The 14,982-nt window shown below is 43.7% G+C and overlaps 1 protein-coding gene across 2 annotated transcripts in view; it reads left to right on the top strand.

Moving 5' to 3' along the window:
* NTRK3 (neurotrophic receptor tyrosine kinase 3) overlaps positions 1 to 14,601 on the top strand; it is a 425,220-nt gene extending 410,619 nt beyond the window's left edge. The window contains exons 16-18 of one of the 2 annotated variants that reach the window (XM_055556822.1): positions 74 to 115; positions 3,946 to 4,104; positions 8,115 to 14,601. In XM_055556822.1, coding sequence (XP_055412797.1) covers positions 74 to 115; positions 3,946 to 4,104; positions 8,115 to 8,300 — 387 coding nt within the window. In that variant the 3' untranslated portion in view covers positions 8,301 to 14,601. The remainder of the gene's footprint in view (positions 1 to 73; positions 116 to 3,945; positions 4,105 to 8,114) is intronic. The other variant, XM_055556823.1, reaches the window with a different exon arrangement.
* Positions 14,602 to 14,982: the final 381 nt, after the last annotated feature.

The raw sequence follows: 14,982 nt of genomic DNA, 5'->3' as shown, positions 1-14,982 counted from the left end.
CTCTCCTGAGGTTATACAAATAGTTTTCTAAGTTTTCTTCTAATATGATTATTGTTTTGTTTTTTATGTTTAGCTCTTTAATCCATCTGGAAATGATTTTTGTATATGGTGTGAGGTAGGTATCTAACTGTACTTTTTAAATGAATAGTTCATTGTCCCTACACTGATTACTAACCCATCATTTCATATATTAAATTCCAGTATTGATACGTGAGTCTGTTTCTGGACTCTACTTTGTTCCATTGATCAAAGAAATTTGTCTATTCCTATGCCAATAACCCAGTGTGTTCATTCCTGTAGTTTGATATTGTGTTTTTCTATCTGATTGAGCAAATATCCCTTGTTGTTCTATTACAAGTATATCTTAGTTTTTTTAATCAAATGCTCCTTTCGATGAATTTTGGTACTGTGTTGTCAGTTTCCATACATTATGCCATTGAGGGTTTTATTTAGATGGTGCTGAATTTTTAGATTAATTTTGGGATGAATGAGAAGTTTATAACTGAGTCTTCTTATCCAAGGAAAAGACACATCTTTCCATGTCTTCAGATCTTCTTTTATGTTTTTTAATAGTTATATTTACATAGACCTTATGAATTTTCTGCTAAGGTTTATACCAAGGAATTTTAAACATTTTTTTGGTTGTTGTTCTTGTTGCTATTGTACAAACAAGTTTACTTTTCATTGAATTTTGAAGTCATTGCTACAGTGCATGAGAGTAATTTGATTTTTGTGTATTCATTTTACGTCTGAGTAGCTTACTAAATCATAAAATGGTTCTAATTGCTTTATAGCTAATTGTCTTGAACTGTCATATCATATGCAAACAATGATAGTCTTGACTCTTCCTTTTCAGTGTTTTTATCTTGTTTTTATTCTCACTTTATTGTATTGACTAAGATCACATACAGAGTTTTGCATCAAATCTGTAATAGAAGATACCTTCTATGCTTTCAATGTTTTATCAGTAAATATGATATTTAGTGTATTAAATAAAGGAAGTTTGCCTTTTATTATTAATGAATTAGAACTATTAGTCAGGAAAGGATGTTGGTAGTTTTGGGCATCTTTTGAAAGAATAGCTTTTCTTCTTTTATTTTTACTTTAGTTTACCTTGTTTTTTCTCTTGGAATTTCTGACTTCTTTTTAAGGTAATATGTGATTTGTTTTTGTAAACACGTTTTAGGTAATTGGAAATAATATGCAACTTTTTAAGGAGGCTGAAAGATACATACATCACCCGTATCTATCAATTAAAACTCATTATTTGTATTTTTTAAATGTATCTTTATTTTTGTTGTCTTCTTGATCTGTCATTTTGCAAAATAAGTGTTTTAATTTGCCTTTGTAATTGTAGCTTTGTCAGTTTTCTTTTATTTATAACCTATTTTACTTTTTTATACATTTTTATTGCTGTTAATTTGAGTAAAAATGTTTGTGATTTTTCATAATGGCAAATTTTATCACCTTCAGATATAATATAGATCACTTTGTCTTCATTTAGTTCTTGACTTTCTGAAATATTTTTCATGTGTATATTCAATTTTTGATATACTCTATATTGATTATATAGCATATATACAATATACTTTATACATGGATTATATTTTCATATGTATTACATATATTGCATATTATCTATTCAAGTTATATTATCTATTCAATTATATTTGCCCTTTATTTTTATGTATCAATGTATTAAATATTACGCACATCATATATTGAGTATTTTTTTTTACTGTTTTGTGTTTTTAAATTCTTTCAAAATTTTCAACATTTTCTGTTATTTCCTTTTAAACATGTCTTTTCTAGATAACATGTATCTTGGTTTTTTTAACATAAATTTTTTCTTTATTTAAAAGATAGTATAGCCTATTAGTTCTCATTGTCTATAGTGATGTAATTTAAAGTTCTTTTTCATTTGTGCTTGCTATTTACCATTATCCCACCTTCTTTTTTGTGGTCTTTTTGTATTGGTTAGAGATTTTTGGTTCTATTTTCCTGAAACTGCTTTGGAAACCATATGTACTGTTTTTATTCTTTTAGTAGCTACATTACTATTTTAGCAAGCACATTTAAAGTTAAACTGTTACAACAACTGAAGGCTATAAATTCCCTTGCAGAGTCTTTATTGGGCTTTTAATTATTTCCCTATCTACTCTTATATGCACTTATTTTTAATATTATCTAAAAGTTTCATTCCAGAATATTGTTAATAGTAGCAATGATATTACTATTAGCATTATTAGTGGTATTGTTTACTTTATACCTCTGTCTTACAGAAATCCTTTATTAGTAATTATATTACATTTAACTAACATAGTACTGACCATTATTTTGATTTAGATTGTGTTTCTGTGGCTTATTTGCTTTGCACTCTTTGTTATGTTCCAACTCATTGTATATTTTAGATTCTGTTTTCATTTTCCTGTAGTACATCCTCAATTAATTTTTCTGCTTTATTTTTCTGAAAGGCCATGAGTGGTAAACTCTCTGAGTCTTTACTTATCTGAAAGAAACATCTTCATTTGTCTACACTCGATGCAGAACTGTCTTGATTATAAAACCCCAGGTTGAAAACAACTTCTGCAAATCCATATTATCATTTACCTTCTAAAATACTTTGTGGATACTGCAAACATGATCTCTTTTTTTAGTAACAAGATTGCCCGTCTTCAGCACCTCATTCTTTCTTATGTGTTTATGATTATAATTCCTACAACTGGCCCATCATAGAAATGAGAGCTTCAATTCATTGTTCATCATAATAGTTCATTTATAAAGAGCTCTTTTTCGATCAGTGGAAAACAGTTTTCTAACAAGTTTCATGTGTTAGCCAGAAGTTCCAATTTCTGCTGCTCTGTTTATGAATGATGCAGTTAGTTCGTGAGTTCTAAAACATGCTGTGAATTTTCTTCCACTTATGCTAATAATATCTCTAACCTGCTGGGCAGTGAGGATTTCCCTACTGTTTTTTCTCAGGGAAGTAAAGCCTGAATGTCAGTTGCTTCCTCATATCCTGGACTGCAGATCAGTAGATCCACAGCTGGCTAATGTCCTTGTTATTATTGTTGTTGTTTGGTCATTAAGTCGTGTCTGACTCTTCTGTGACCTCAGGGACTATAGCCCGCCAGTCTCCTCTGTCCATAGGATTTCCCAGGTCAGAATACTGGAGTGGGTGGCCATTTCATTCTCCAGGGGATCTTCCCAACCCACAGATCAAACCCACATCTCCTGCGTTGCAGGCAGATTGTTTACCACTGAGCCACTGGGGAAGCCCAATGTCTTCCTTGGGTTACTTTAAAAAACACTCTCCTTCCTGGCTTTTGCGATCTTGCTAAGAATGGTTGTGAATTCTCTTGTAGTCCACCTGATTTCTTATTAGCATGTGATCTCTCATGCTTTTGAACTTCCCTATCCCTTTCTCTCCAAGCCCTAAGTTACAGTGAGAAATTCAAGATTGTCAGATAAATGCTAAAGCCATAGTTCTACAGACTAGGTGCACATCGACCACATTGTGCTTTAACCTCCTTGGCCAAGGAGTCTAACCTAATGTTTGCAAATCCTCTGAGACTTGTTAGCCTCGCTCAGTGATTTTGTGACTTCCTTCTGGACTCCTTCTCAAGGTTAGATCTGACAGTAGTACCAGATTCTGAAACCCTCTCTCCCACTTCAAATCATCTTGTAATCTTTCTTGACCTTCTATGCCAAGGAGCCTACCTTCCCTTAGGTGTGATCTCTAATTGCTACCCTAGCTGCCTCTAGCATCCTAGGGCTTGGAGGTCAGCATCTCCACTGGCCTTTCGACACAAAAGTTGCATCCCATTTGGCTATCTTAGAATAAGATGCATCAAGAGGGCATCTTCAGATGAAGAGTGCAGGCTGATGCAACTGATTCTGGTCATTGGGTCACTCTGTGTGTGCTTCTGTCTTGGCCCCTTTTAGGTGGGAGGACATACCATGCTCCCGATTCGCTGGATGCCCCCCGAAAGCATCATGTACCGGAAGTTCACTACGGAGAGTGACGTGTGGAGCTTTGGGGTGATTCTCTGGGAGATCTTCACCTATGGAAAGCAGCCATGGTTCCAGCTCTCAAACACAGAAGTACGGAAGGGGGCAGATGCCGGGAGGAGTGATGGGGTGGGGGGAAGGGATAGTTAAAGAGTTTGGAATGGACATGTTCACCCTGCTATATTTTAAATGGATAACCGACAAGGACCTACTGTACAGCACAAGGAATTCTGCTCAGTGTTATGGGGCAGCCTGGATGGGCGGGACTGGGGGAGAGTGGATACATGTATATGTATGATTGAGTTGCCTGAGTTTACCTGAAACGGTCACAACATTGTTAATCGTCTACACCCCAATATAAAACAAAAAGTTTTAAAAAAGGAAAGAAAGGGGCAGGTGGGAACCTTGATCTGTGGGAGGCTGATAAAAGATATCTGAAGCCAGCAGCTAGACAAGAGTGTGCAAAACACTGGGTGGGGTTTGAAGCTAGCAGAGCAAATGTCAGCAGAAGCAGGAGGAGAGAGACCTTCTTGATAGGAAACAGAAAAAAAGCATAATTGCAGGAAATGTGCTGTGGTTGTCAGGAGAGCATGAAATCAGATGTCGACATTGAGATGCAAGGCACAGTTCTGTTTGCTCTGCTACACTTAAAAAATCACAAATGTTTCACTAAGACAGAAAGTGAAAACAAAAAAACAACTATGAAGTTTTTCAATTGTGCCGTCTTGTGGAAACACCTACCACTAAGTACACCAGATCATCTGGGTCCCCAGAGGCTTTAGGCAGGCCAGGCCCAGAGATGCTCTGGAAGGTGGATGGGGAAGGCACATTTCACGCACTGATAGAGCTGTGTGTGGACTTCAGGGAGTAAGATGAATCATAATAGTAAATGTAGTAATATACACATCATGCATTTTTACGCTTTTGATGTACAGTATTAATAAAAAGTGCTAGCCATCAAATTGAATAACAGCTCACGTTTAAAGCCAGGCATTTTCCGGAGCACATTAGCCTGTATTAACTCAGTATTTTTCACACAAACACTTGTTGAAATTCAGGACAAAAGAAGGGGGGCTGCTTGGGGTTCTGGAGTGGATTGGCCCGGTCTCAGAGGTGAAAGCTTCCGCCTGGAGAAGGCCTGGGCTGTGGTCCAGAACAAGATGCTTCTCAGTGACTTGTGTTGCCCCAGGGAACTCAGTCCAGTTTGTAGGCAGTAAAGGGCTGGGTCTCCCAACCCAGCAGAAGTATAAAAGATTGCAGTCTATGGTCTGTTTTCTGGGAAAACATGAACATGAGGAGGACCTTTTAATATTAGAATCCTATCTGAATATTCTAGAAAGTGTCTTTCTTTTTGGAAGCTATGTTCATGTTGGCTTTCCTGTACCCTGACCATTTAATTAAGTAAATATCAAAGGCTGAAAAGAAGGCATTTCTTTAAATTTATAATATGTTATCATTTGGAAATGGAATGGGTCCTGACGACATTTCCCAAAGAAGGAAAATACATTTTAACAACTTTTCTAAAAAAAAATGAAAGTGTGTATATCAAAACTCATTTGTTATGGTGCTTCATGGGCTTCCCTGGTGGCTCAAATGGTAAAAAATCTGCCTACAATTTAGGAGACCTGGGTTCAATCCCTGGGTCAGGAAAATCCCCTGGAGAAGGGCACGGCAACCCACTCTAGTATTCTTTCCTGGAGAATTCCATGGACAGAGGAGCCTGGTGGGCTACAGTCTATGGGACTGCAAAGAGTTGGACATGACTGAGAGGCTAACACATACACATACACAACTATTGTTTTCCTGGGTAGGGGGTGGTGGTAAACACACACACACACACACACACACACACATGAATGCATATACACATATCCATGTGTATATACATCCTGGCACATTTGCAGCACTCAGGCACACAAAGCATCCTGATCACAGCCCTCATGTAGTTTGGTGGCTCCAGTGGAAAGGGGATTCTGGGCTGAGGGTTCTATTGGTCTCAACAGACAATCTGTCCTGGATATCTAATCTGCCTCAGCATCACAAACGAGGTCATTTCTGACACTCCTCAGTTAGGCATTGGCCTTGAAGATGAGCTTCCTACCTCCCCGGCCCCTCCCTCCGCCCCCAGTTACCTTGTCCACTCCACCCACCCCAGCAATCAAGTCCTAGAAGTCACTGATCATGAATTTCTCTATCAAATGGGCAATCTGGAGAGGAGGAGACATCCAGTGCTTTTAATATTAGCACTAGCAGCCACTCCTTCAGTTTCCACTAGACCTCTTTTCACGGAGGTGAAGGTAATAGAGGATGGAGACAAGGCTCAAATAAAAGCAGGGAATATGAGCAGCAGCAGATCTATCAGACTGGCCAAGAATAGAGCCTAGTGGGCCTTTGCAGACTGGGAAGACCAGGACCAAGAAAGTGCCGACACAGGAATTGCTTGACAAGCTGCCCCAGAGTGACATGAGGCTACACTGCAGACAAGGTGTTATTGGGGGCAGCCTAGGGAGATAAAAGCTACACATACAGGGACTTCCCTGTTGGCCCAGTGGTTAAGAGTCCATCTACCAGTGCAGGGGGCGTGGGTTCGATCCCTGGTCAGGGAACTAGGTCCCACATGCCATGAGGCACATTCAAAAAGTAAAAATAAATAAATAAGTAAAAAAGACTACAGATAGACTAAGCAGACAAAAGGGGGAAATGTGAAGCTGGCCAAGAAGTCTATTCATATTTTTCCATTGCATTCTAAGGAAAAACCCAAACAAACTTTCTGGCCAACCCAATAATACTTTTTACGTTCTCTACTAGAAATGCATGCATGCTGTCACTTCAGTCGTGTCCGACTCTTTGCAATGCCAGGCTCCTCTGTCCATGGGATTCTCCAGGCAAGAATACTCGAGTGGGTTGCCATGCCCTCCTCCAGGGGATCTTCCCAACCCAGGGATCAAACCCAAGTCTCTAGCATCTCCTGGGATGGCACGCAGTTTCTTTACCACTCAACCACCAGGAAAGCACTTGCCTAGAGATGATTTTGTATGTTTTTATCATCACAATTTTTCTTCAAATGAGGACACTGTAGTTTGGAGTCAGTAAGCTGACCAAGGTTACATAGTGAGAGTTAGGAAGAAGTTCAAATAACCTGAGAACTGGAAGATGGAATCTTAAAAATTCATAGTGGCAGCAAAGAAATCACTCTGAAGAATTGGACTCCAACCACAAATTACAGGCATGGTCCTGAGTTTCCAGTTGGGGATGGTCCAACTATACGTTATCTGCTTTCTTCCTGCTCCTCCTTGTGGCCTCCCCTTTGGTACACTGAGTCAGACAATCCCTTTTCCTCCTCATTGGGTCCTTAAACGAGTTGGTCAAGGGATGGTACCCATCTTACAGGTAAGGATGCTGAGATCCTATGAAGCCAGTTGACTTTCTCTGGCCACCCAGCTCGGCAGTGGTGAATCAGGCAGTTGGTCCCAGTGTTAAGGACTTTTAAAGAAACAGAGCAAGTAGAATTGACATATATGTTGTCATATCATGTGTAAAATAGATAGTTAGTGGGACGTTGCTATATAACACAGGGCACCCAGCCTGGTGCTCTGTGATGACCTCCTAGAGGGGCAGGATGGGGGTGTTAGGAAAGAGACTCAAGAGGGAGAGGATATATATATATATACACCCTGGGTTCAGTCCCTAAGTTGGGAAGATCCCCTGGAGAAGGGAATGGCAACCCACTCCAGTATTCTTGCCTGGAGAATTCCATGGATGGGGGAACTTGGTAGGCTGCAGTCCTTGTGTGTGTGTGTGTGTGTGTATGTATATATGACTGATTCACGTTGTTGTATGGCAGAAAAAAGCACAACATTGTAAAGCAATTATCCTCCAATTTAAAAAAGCAGAGATGGAGTGCAAAGGGCAGCAGGGGCCTGGACCAGCCAATGCTGGGTCCTGGCACTTGGAACTCATGCCCAGGACAGACGAGCAACTCTGATCTCCAGCCCAGTCTTCACTGAAGAGCATCACTGAAATCGTGGCCTTTTGCTGAGCTTGAGCCGCTGGGCTACAGCTGAACATTGGCCATGACTTCCTTGTTCTTTCCCCTTTTCCAGGTCATCGAGTGCATCACCCAAGGCCGTGTTTTGGAGCGGCCCCGAGTCTGCCCCAAAGAGGTGTATGATGTCATGCTGGGGTGTTGGCAGAGGGAACCACAGCAGCGGCTGAACATCAAGGAGATCTACAAGATCCTCCATGCTTTGGGGAAAGCCACCCCCATCTACCTGGACATCCTTGGCTAGCAGTGGCCGGTGGTCACAAATCCATATTCTGTTGCCTCTTCTCTCCTGGCCTCGCCCCATCCCTTTTTTCCACCTCACAGACTATTTTCTTCCATCCTTGACTGAAGCAAACATCTTCATATAAACTCAAGTGCCTGCTACACATACAACACTGAAAAAGAAAGAGAAAAACCCTGTAAGGCAGTTTGGCATATATATATATATATATATATATTTATATATCTAACTATCTATCTATCTATATCTACAGAGAGATACCCTCTTCTCTAATGCACAGAGAAGCTGCTGATACAGAAACCGCAAGACTGTAATGACAACCCAGAAAATCTTATATATTATGAACGCAATTGGAAATTTGCATAGGTGTAGGCTGTGGCCTGTATTTCTTCAGCTCTGTCTTTTGAGAGCGGAAGATCTTAAAGATGCAGAGAGACAATCTTTGTATTGGGATGGGAGGAGCTGGGGAGGAGTGCCAACCACTTCTGCATGGGTGTGATCACCTGCACAGGTGTGTTAGCCTCAAGCTCTACACAGGCGCATGGGCAGACCGTGTCAACAGGGTCAGAAAGGAAAGAATACCAGACCAGGGGCCACTGGAACACCTCACGCCTCCCCTGACCATCGTCTCCACCGCCTTCCTCCTCTCCACCACTTCCGGACAATTTTCTAACTTGTTCTTTCTGGAAAGTACAGTCCTCATGCTTTGGGGAGTCAACAGTGGCGCCTACAAGTAAACACTGAACAAACAACAGCAAAACACGAAACCATGGCCACAGTGGACTACATCCATCTGGGTGTAAACCACGCCTTCCTTTCTAAATCTGAAAGAGAGGTGTCATCTATCCTCTGAACTTCAAAAACTGGACTTTCTGGATTTAACGAGCCACAGAATTAAAAGCCGAAATCTGAACCCTGTCATGGCACTGCCTTCTGTCTTTCCATCAGGCAAAGACTCCTTGGCCTCGCCTCCCACATTCAGGCTGCTGGGGAGATAAGGGGGGCTTTGGACACCCCCATGTTGTCTGTAAATGTGGATGTAGCAGGGTTCCAACAGCAGGAGAGTTCTTGCCTCGCAGGTGTTTGAAGGTGTGCCCCCTCTGGGTCCTCCGTGTCTCATCCTGTCTCCTCTAGATTCTAGCTTCCACTTCTTGGGAGCCCTGTTAAGCCCCAGGTAAACCCCGCTGCTGGAAAAGGGGGCCAGGTCCAGCCAGAGGCACAGGCAGTGCTTGTTTCAGAGAGTCAGGTGATGGTGTGGGCAGGAGCCAGCAGGGGAGACTCTATTTGGCACCTGCACCTGGCCCCTTGGCATTCCCCTCACGTTTCCAGCCCCTGGAAGGATTGATGCATCTGCCTTTGAGCCGCTGTGAAAATGCAGGGGCTGAGGAATCGCTTTTGTGGGCTGGGGGCGGGGGAGGGGCCGAGGCTGCTTTGGGAGGCGTCCAATGGCCACCGCTGCGGGCTGGGCATCTTAATGAGGACGGAGCCCCGACCAGGGAGAGAGAACGAAGAAGCATCTGGGCTGGGGCCAGCTGCGTCTGCCCCGGCACCAGGGGGATCACTGCCTTCTCAGTGGCTGCTGTCAAGGACCATGATGGGGTGGGTCTCTGGGCCCCCTGACCCATGACCACAAGAGGCCCATGGAAACCGACAGCCTGGCCCCAGGGAGCCCTCCCGCGGGGGAGGAGAGGCTGTGCTTCTCCCAGGCCACCGGCCCTACCGAATGGACTGGCCTTTTGCCCAACTGGCATCTCCGGGTCCCCTGACCTGCCTCCCTCTCTGCCAGCTTAAGGGACAATCGGCAGCCTGGACGTTCTGGTCAGCTGCTGGACAGTCATCCTGTGTGGGGTTCGGGAGACTGAATTCTGTGTTTGTGGCTTTGCTTCTTTTTTTAAGACCCACAAATATTTTTATCCGGATAGAAAAGAGCAGCGCTCAGACGGTGGGGCACGGGTGCGCTGCGGCGAGGGGCGAGGCTGCTGAGTGGGCTGCGAGGGGTGGGGAGGGAGTCAGAGTTGGGTGTGGGCTTTCTCACTGTGCTGTGCTCCCCACCCCTGGGACTTTTGAGAAGAGCTCTTGGGATGGACCACCTCAAAGGAATCCTGTGCTGTCCTATGGCAGTTGACCCCTCGGGCCACTCAAGGGCTGCTGATGCTGGGTTGAACTCTGCGGTCTGGTTTGGTCCTAGCTAAATGAAAGACAGGTGTTCCAGGAGGGAACGGTCGGGAGGTCCTGGGAGGAGGTTTCTCTTAGCGAGAGATGAGTCCCCAAGTTTCCTATTGCTGCCTCTTCCCCAACCCCCCAACACACACACTGCGTGGCTTCCATCTTCCTGTCTGTGTGTTCTGGAACCTACATTCCTAGAACCTCAGAGTCTCTGGTGGTCTTGAAGATGGGGAGGTGAGAAGGGATCAGTGGGCCACTGGGAATTCAGAATGCAGCAAGGTTTCAATACAGGGTGCTGAGTCCTCCTGGCCTGATGAAAGAAGGCAATTCCTTTGCCAGCACGGAGGCTGGTGTTGTCAGATTTCCCTCGTCCTAGTCCCGCGGGCCTCTGTGTTGGCCTGGGGGTCATGCCCTCGTCACATCCATTGTCGGCAGCTGCCTCCTGTGAGAGTCCGAGATGAAGGATACAGAGGGGGAGGGCTTGCTTTCTTGCTGCCCTTGCTGTGAGCTCTGTGTAGAGTCTGCACATTGACTTATTAACCTCGGTGGGTAGCAAACATCAAGAGTCTTTTTGGAAAGTGAAGGAGGCAGAGGATGGGGCTGCAGCAATGGAAAGGGTCCTCGGGGCTCTGGGGTGAGCCGAGTAGGTGTTTCCTTCTGTAGAGGGGCGGGACTGAGAAGGCGCCCCTGGGTCTCCATGTCTGTATCTGTGACAGGCAGGATGTGCTTGCTCAACTTTGGCCCCTTCTTTGTTCTGAGATTCTTAGAATCAGCCCTAAATCTCTGTGTCCTTTTTCCTCAGGGCCACTCTGGACTGCCAGGGGGTGCCCTCTGTAGACCCTGAATGGGTGGGGGCAGTTGCCTCAGAAGTCTCATCCTTCTGAACGTGGGTGGCTTCTGAAAAGACTCTCCTCTCTTCCTTGGCAGTCACAACGCTGCAGGGCTGAAGTGCCCGAGGTCACTTTAGTTCTCCTTCACCCTCCTAGCCTCCCTGCACACTCAAAAAGCCCTGGTAAAGGGTTATTTATTTGCTTATTTATTTTTAAAGAGCTGGAGGTGGTTAGATGGGTTTTGAAATGACACCCCATTAGCCAATATGGCCACCCACATCTAGATCAATCTCATGGCCCGCTACCAAACTCCACAGTTTAGAAGTCCACGCCAGAGTGACTGGGAAGGGGCATAGCATCATGCAAGCTCCTTTGTAGCTGTGGTGGATGCGTGAGGTCCCCCAGACTGGTCTCCTTGCCACGCCCTCCTCACCTGGTCCCCCCCAGACTGAGTGTGAGTGAGTTGCTGTTAGATGCCCACCTGGGAATAGGGTGCCATGGCCAGGGTCCTTTCCAGTTCTTGACTTTGGCGGTGAACCCAATGCTGTCCTCTGATCTCTGAGTGGATCTTGAGGGTCACAAAGCCTCGTTTAGTTAACAGACAAAAATCTTGATATTTCCTCCGCTCAGAAGATGGTGTGCAAATCATCCCTGGAAAGAGACCTTCTACAGGAGGCAAAGGTTCCTTGGTCCTTCTGGGTTCAGGTTGACCATGACTCTTTCTCCTCTGATGCTTACTTTGCGGACTACACTAGTGCAACTATTTTTGGTGCTAAATACTACAAAACCAACACCAACGGTAGAACAGCCAGCCAGCCCATTTTTAGAGCTGTATGAGACTCAACTCAGAAGCGAAAGCAGGTCAGTCTTGCCTGGAGAGCACAGGATACATGGGAAGTTAGATGATGACATGGAGTGGTGGGAAGACCTCTGAGATTTCTGGCTTTGCTCTAGTTTCTCAGGGGATGTTGGCCAAGTCAACTAGTCTCGCAGATTGTCCTGTTTCTCATCTGAGGCATTTAGAAAGTTGGAATGGTTATCCTTAAGGTCTCTTTCAGTTAAAAAATGTTGTGTTATGTTCACACTTTTTTTTTAGACTTGCTTGTTAGAAATAAGAAGGAAAATAAAAGATAGGTAAGGAGGAGAAGGAGGGAGCATTATCAGTGGTGGTTAAGATATTGATTACAGAAGCCAAATCAGACAGGCTCAGTGATGATTAGGTCTGGGGGTTGTTGGTGGAGGGAAGTCAAGCAGACAAGCCCAGGACCCAATTTTCATACCTTTAAGGAAGGCTGCCAACTGGCCCCTTGGTTGATCTTACCAACCTGTCCCCCTCAACTGGTCATGCTACTCCATTCAACACCAACATACCCAAAGTTGGCAGAAACTGTTCCAAGACTTGTAGACAGTGTGCCTGCTTACTCGTCATACAGGTTGCTGGCAGTCTGAGTCAAACAAAATTCAAGAGATCTTTACTTTCACCTGCTATTGTGAGGAGCTAGAGCGTTGAAAAGACATCAGTGTTTTAGGTGGCAGACTATTCAACAAAGTTCTGCTTCATTCAGGCATGATGAGCGACTTTCTTGCCATGTTTCCAAACAAAACAGCAGCAGTATTGTTTTCACTCAAGGTATGGTTGTTACTATGGATGGTCTTGAGGTCTGGGGTCTTCCTTATGCTTTGCTCAGCGTCTGGAGCAGAGAAATAGCTATAGATGTTTGTCGCATGAGCCCATGCGCTGCCAGTCTACAGAGCTGCCCTCAAAGGCCCCTGGACTAGCTATTGTCAGCTTTGGCTGGGAGCCAACCTGCTACTGAGCCCATAGCAATTGCCTCAGAGCAAAAAATGATTCTGTAACCAATAAGGTTTTGGTTCCTGGAGCACCAGTATCTTCTTTGATATCAATCTTTTTTTTTTTTTTTGCTACACTTAATAGGTTTCAAAGGAAGATTCCAAGTTTTTATATTATCATTAAGATATCAGTATAGGCTTTAGAACATGTTTTGGGATTGCCTAACATCACAGGGAATCATCTTAAGTCATCTAAAGGAGAGTGAGTGAATGATAGTCATTCAGTCATGTCTGGCTCTTTGTGACCCCATGGACTGTAGCCTGCCAGGCTACTCTGTCCATGGAATTCTCCAGGCAAGAATACTGAAATGGGTTACCATTTCCTTTTCTACTTATGGAGAGAATAGGCCTATATACCTTATATGCTTATATCCACATATTTCACTGGAAAGACTTCAGTGGAGGTCCCCTTGGAGTAAGAAAGTCGATTCCATCAAGCTTCATCAATTTGAGCCTTACATGTCTCAGGGATGAGAAATCCAGAGATGGACTGGCCTAAGAGATGTTCAGAAAGGTCCTGATGGGAAATCTGTTCTCTTGTAAAGTTCGATCGTTGGGGGCTCCCTGAATTAAATTCTGCTGGTGATGACATCCTGAGCATCTGAAAATCACTCTTCCCGGTTCACGGATCACATGAGAACTCAATGTTTCTACACATCCTGTCCTGTTTCTGGGCTGGTATTGAATTCACCAGCACTGCAGGTGAAACCAATCTGTGGGAGGGATGGGATGGAGAAAATGTGAGATGTTAATCGCTGATCGCTCTTTCCGAAAGGCACTGCTGACTGTGGTGGATGTGGTGAATATCTGTGAATCCCTGCATGGGGTATGAGAACTTTTGCTGTGAGAATAATCAATTTCACCCAAAGAATCTGGTATCCTGGCTTCTGACATAGTCTCTGCCTCCCTGGTATGTTCCTCCGAATCAGAGTTCCCTGGACTGTCTAAACAAATTCTTTGCAAACAAGAGATCCTCCCACCCAAGTCTTGGTATGCCAACATAGACACTATTCTATTTCACAAGTGTATCTAAGGAAATTGGGGGTGCTCTCTCAAAGTCCTTGAAATTCTTGGTCCAAATAAGAAAAATTCAGATTCCACTTCCTCTTTAAATTCCAAATTTAAAACAAGACCTGATCTGATATTTGCAGTAGAGAGCTGTATCTTAAGCCAGTGTGCCAGGCTGTCTCCCATCCTATAGAGGCAAGAGAGTGACTCTGTTCATTTTTCCCAATCACCAAGGTAAATGGTATTTTATGTGCAGTGCATGGCCTAAGCTTGGAGCTTGCAAGAGATACTTATGCCCAACAAAGCTAGAAGTTTATAATAGAAGGTGTATCAACATAGTATAGATGAAGAAAGCTTGTTGGAGTCTCCTTCTGAGAAATGCCTGTCACTCAGATCTTGCTTTTCAGCTTTACATCTTGTGAGAGAAGTTGGTTTCTTCTCAGTTTAGGTGATGACAAATTTAGATTTCCTTCCTGAATGTCTGAAGGTAGATTGAACACCTGGATATCCACAGTCTACTCTAACACTTCTCTGGATGCAGCATCTCTAAAGCCCATGAGAAATATGAGTAGCTAAGTCTGGCAACTATTCCTTCATTTAAGAAGAGTTCGTGGGCATCATAAAAACAAATTTTGTAATATGTTAACAGGTAGCACATACTCAAGTGAATAGCTTCCTGACATCTTTCGTTTTCTCTTGGAGAAGTGTTTATGCTCCATCTTCATTCCACAGCTTCCTGACATTAGCTGATTCCTCTAAGCTCACTTCTGGAGTGAATAAATAAACCTGGTCCAAGTGATTTGATGCCTGCTTTCCACAGTAGAGAAGTA

This window comes from Bubalus kerabau, chromosome 19, assembly GCF_029407905.1.
Source record: "Bubalus kerabau isolate K-KA32 ecotype Philippines breed swamp buffalo chromosome 19, PCC_UOA_SB_1v2, whole genome shotgun sequence".
NCBI classification, from domain to species: Eukaryota; Metazoa; Chordata; class Mammalia; order Artiodactyla; family Bovidae; genus Bubalus; species Bubalus kerabau.
The sequence above is the reverse complement of the archived record's forward strand: the minus strand, read 5'-3'. Positions and strand labels throughout refer to the sequence as shown.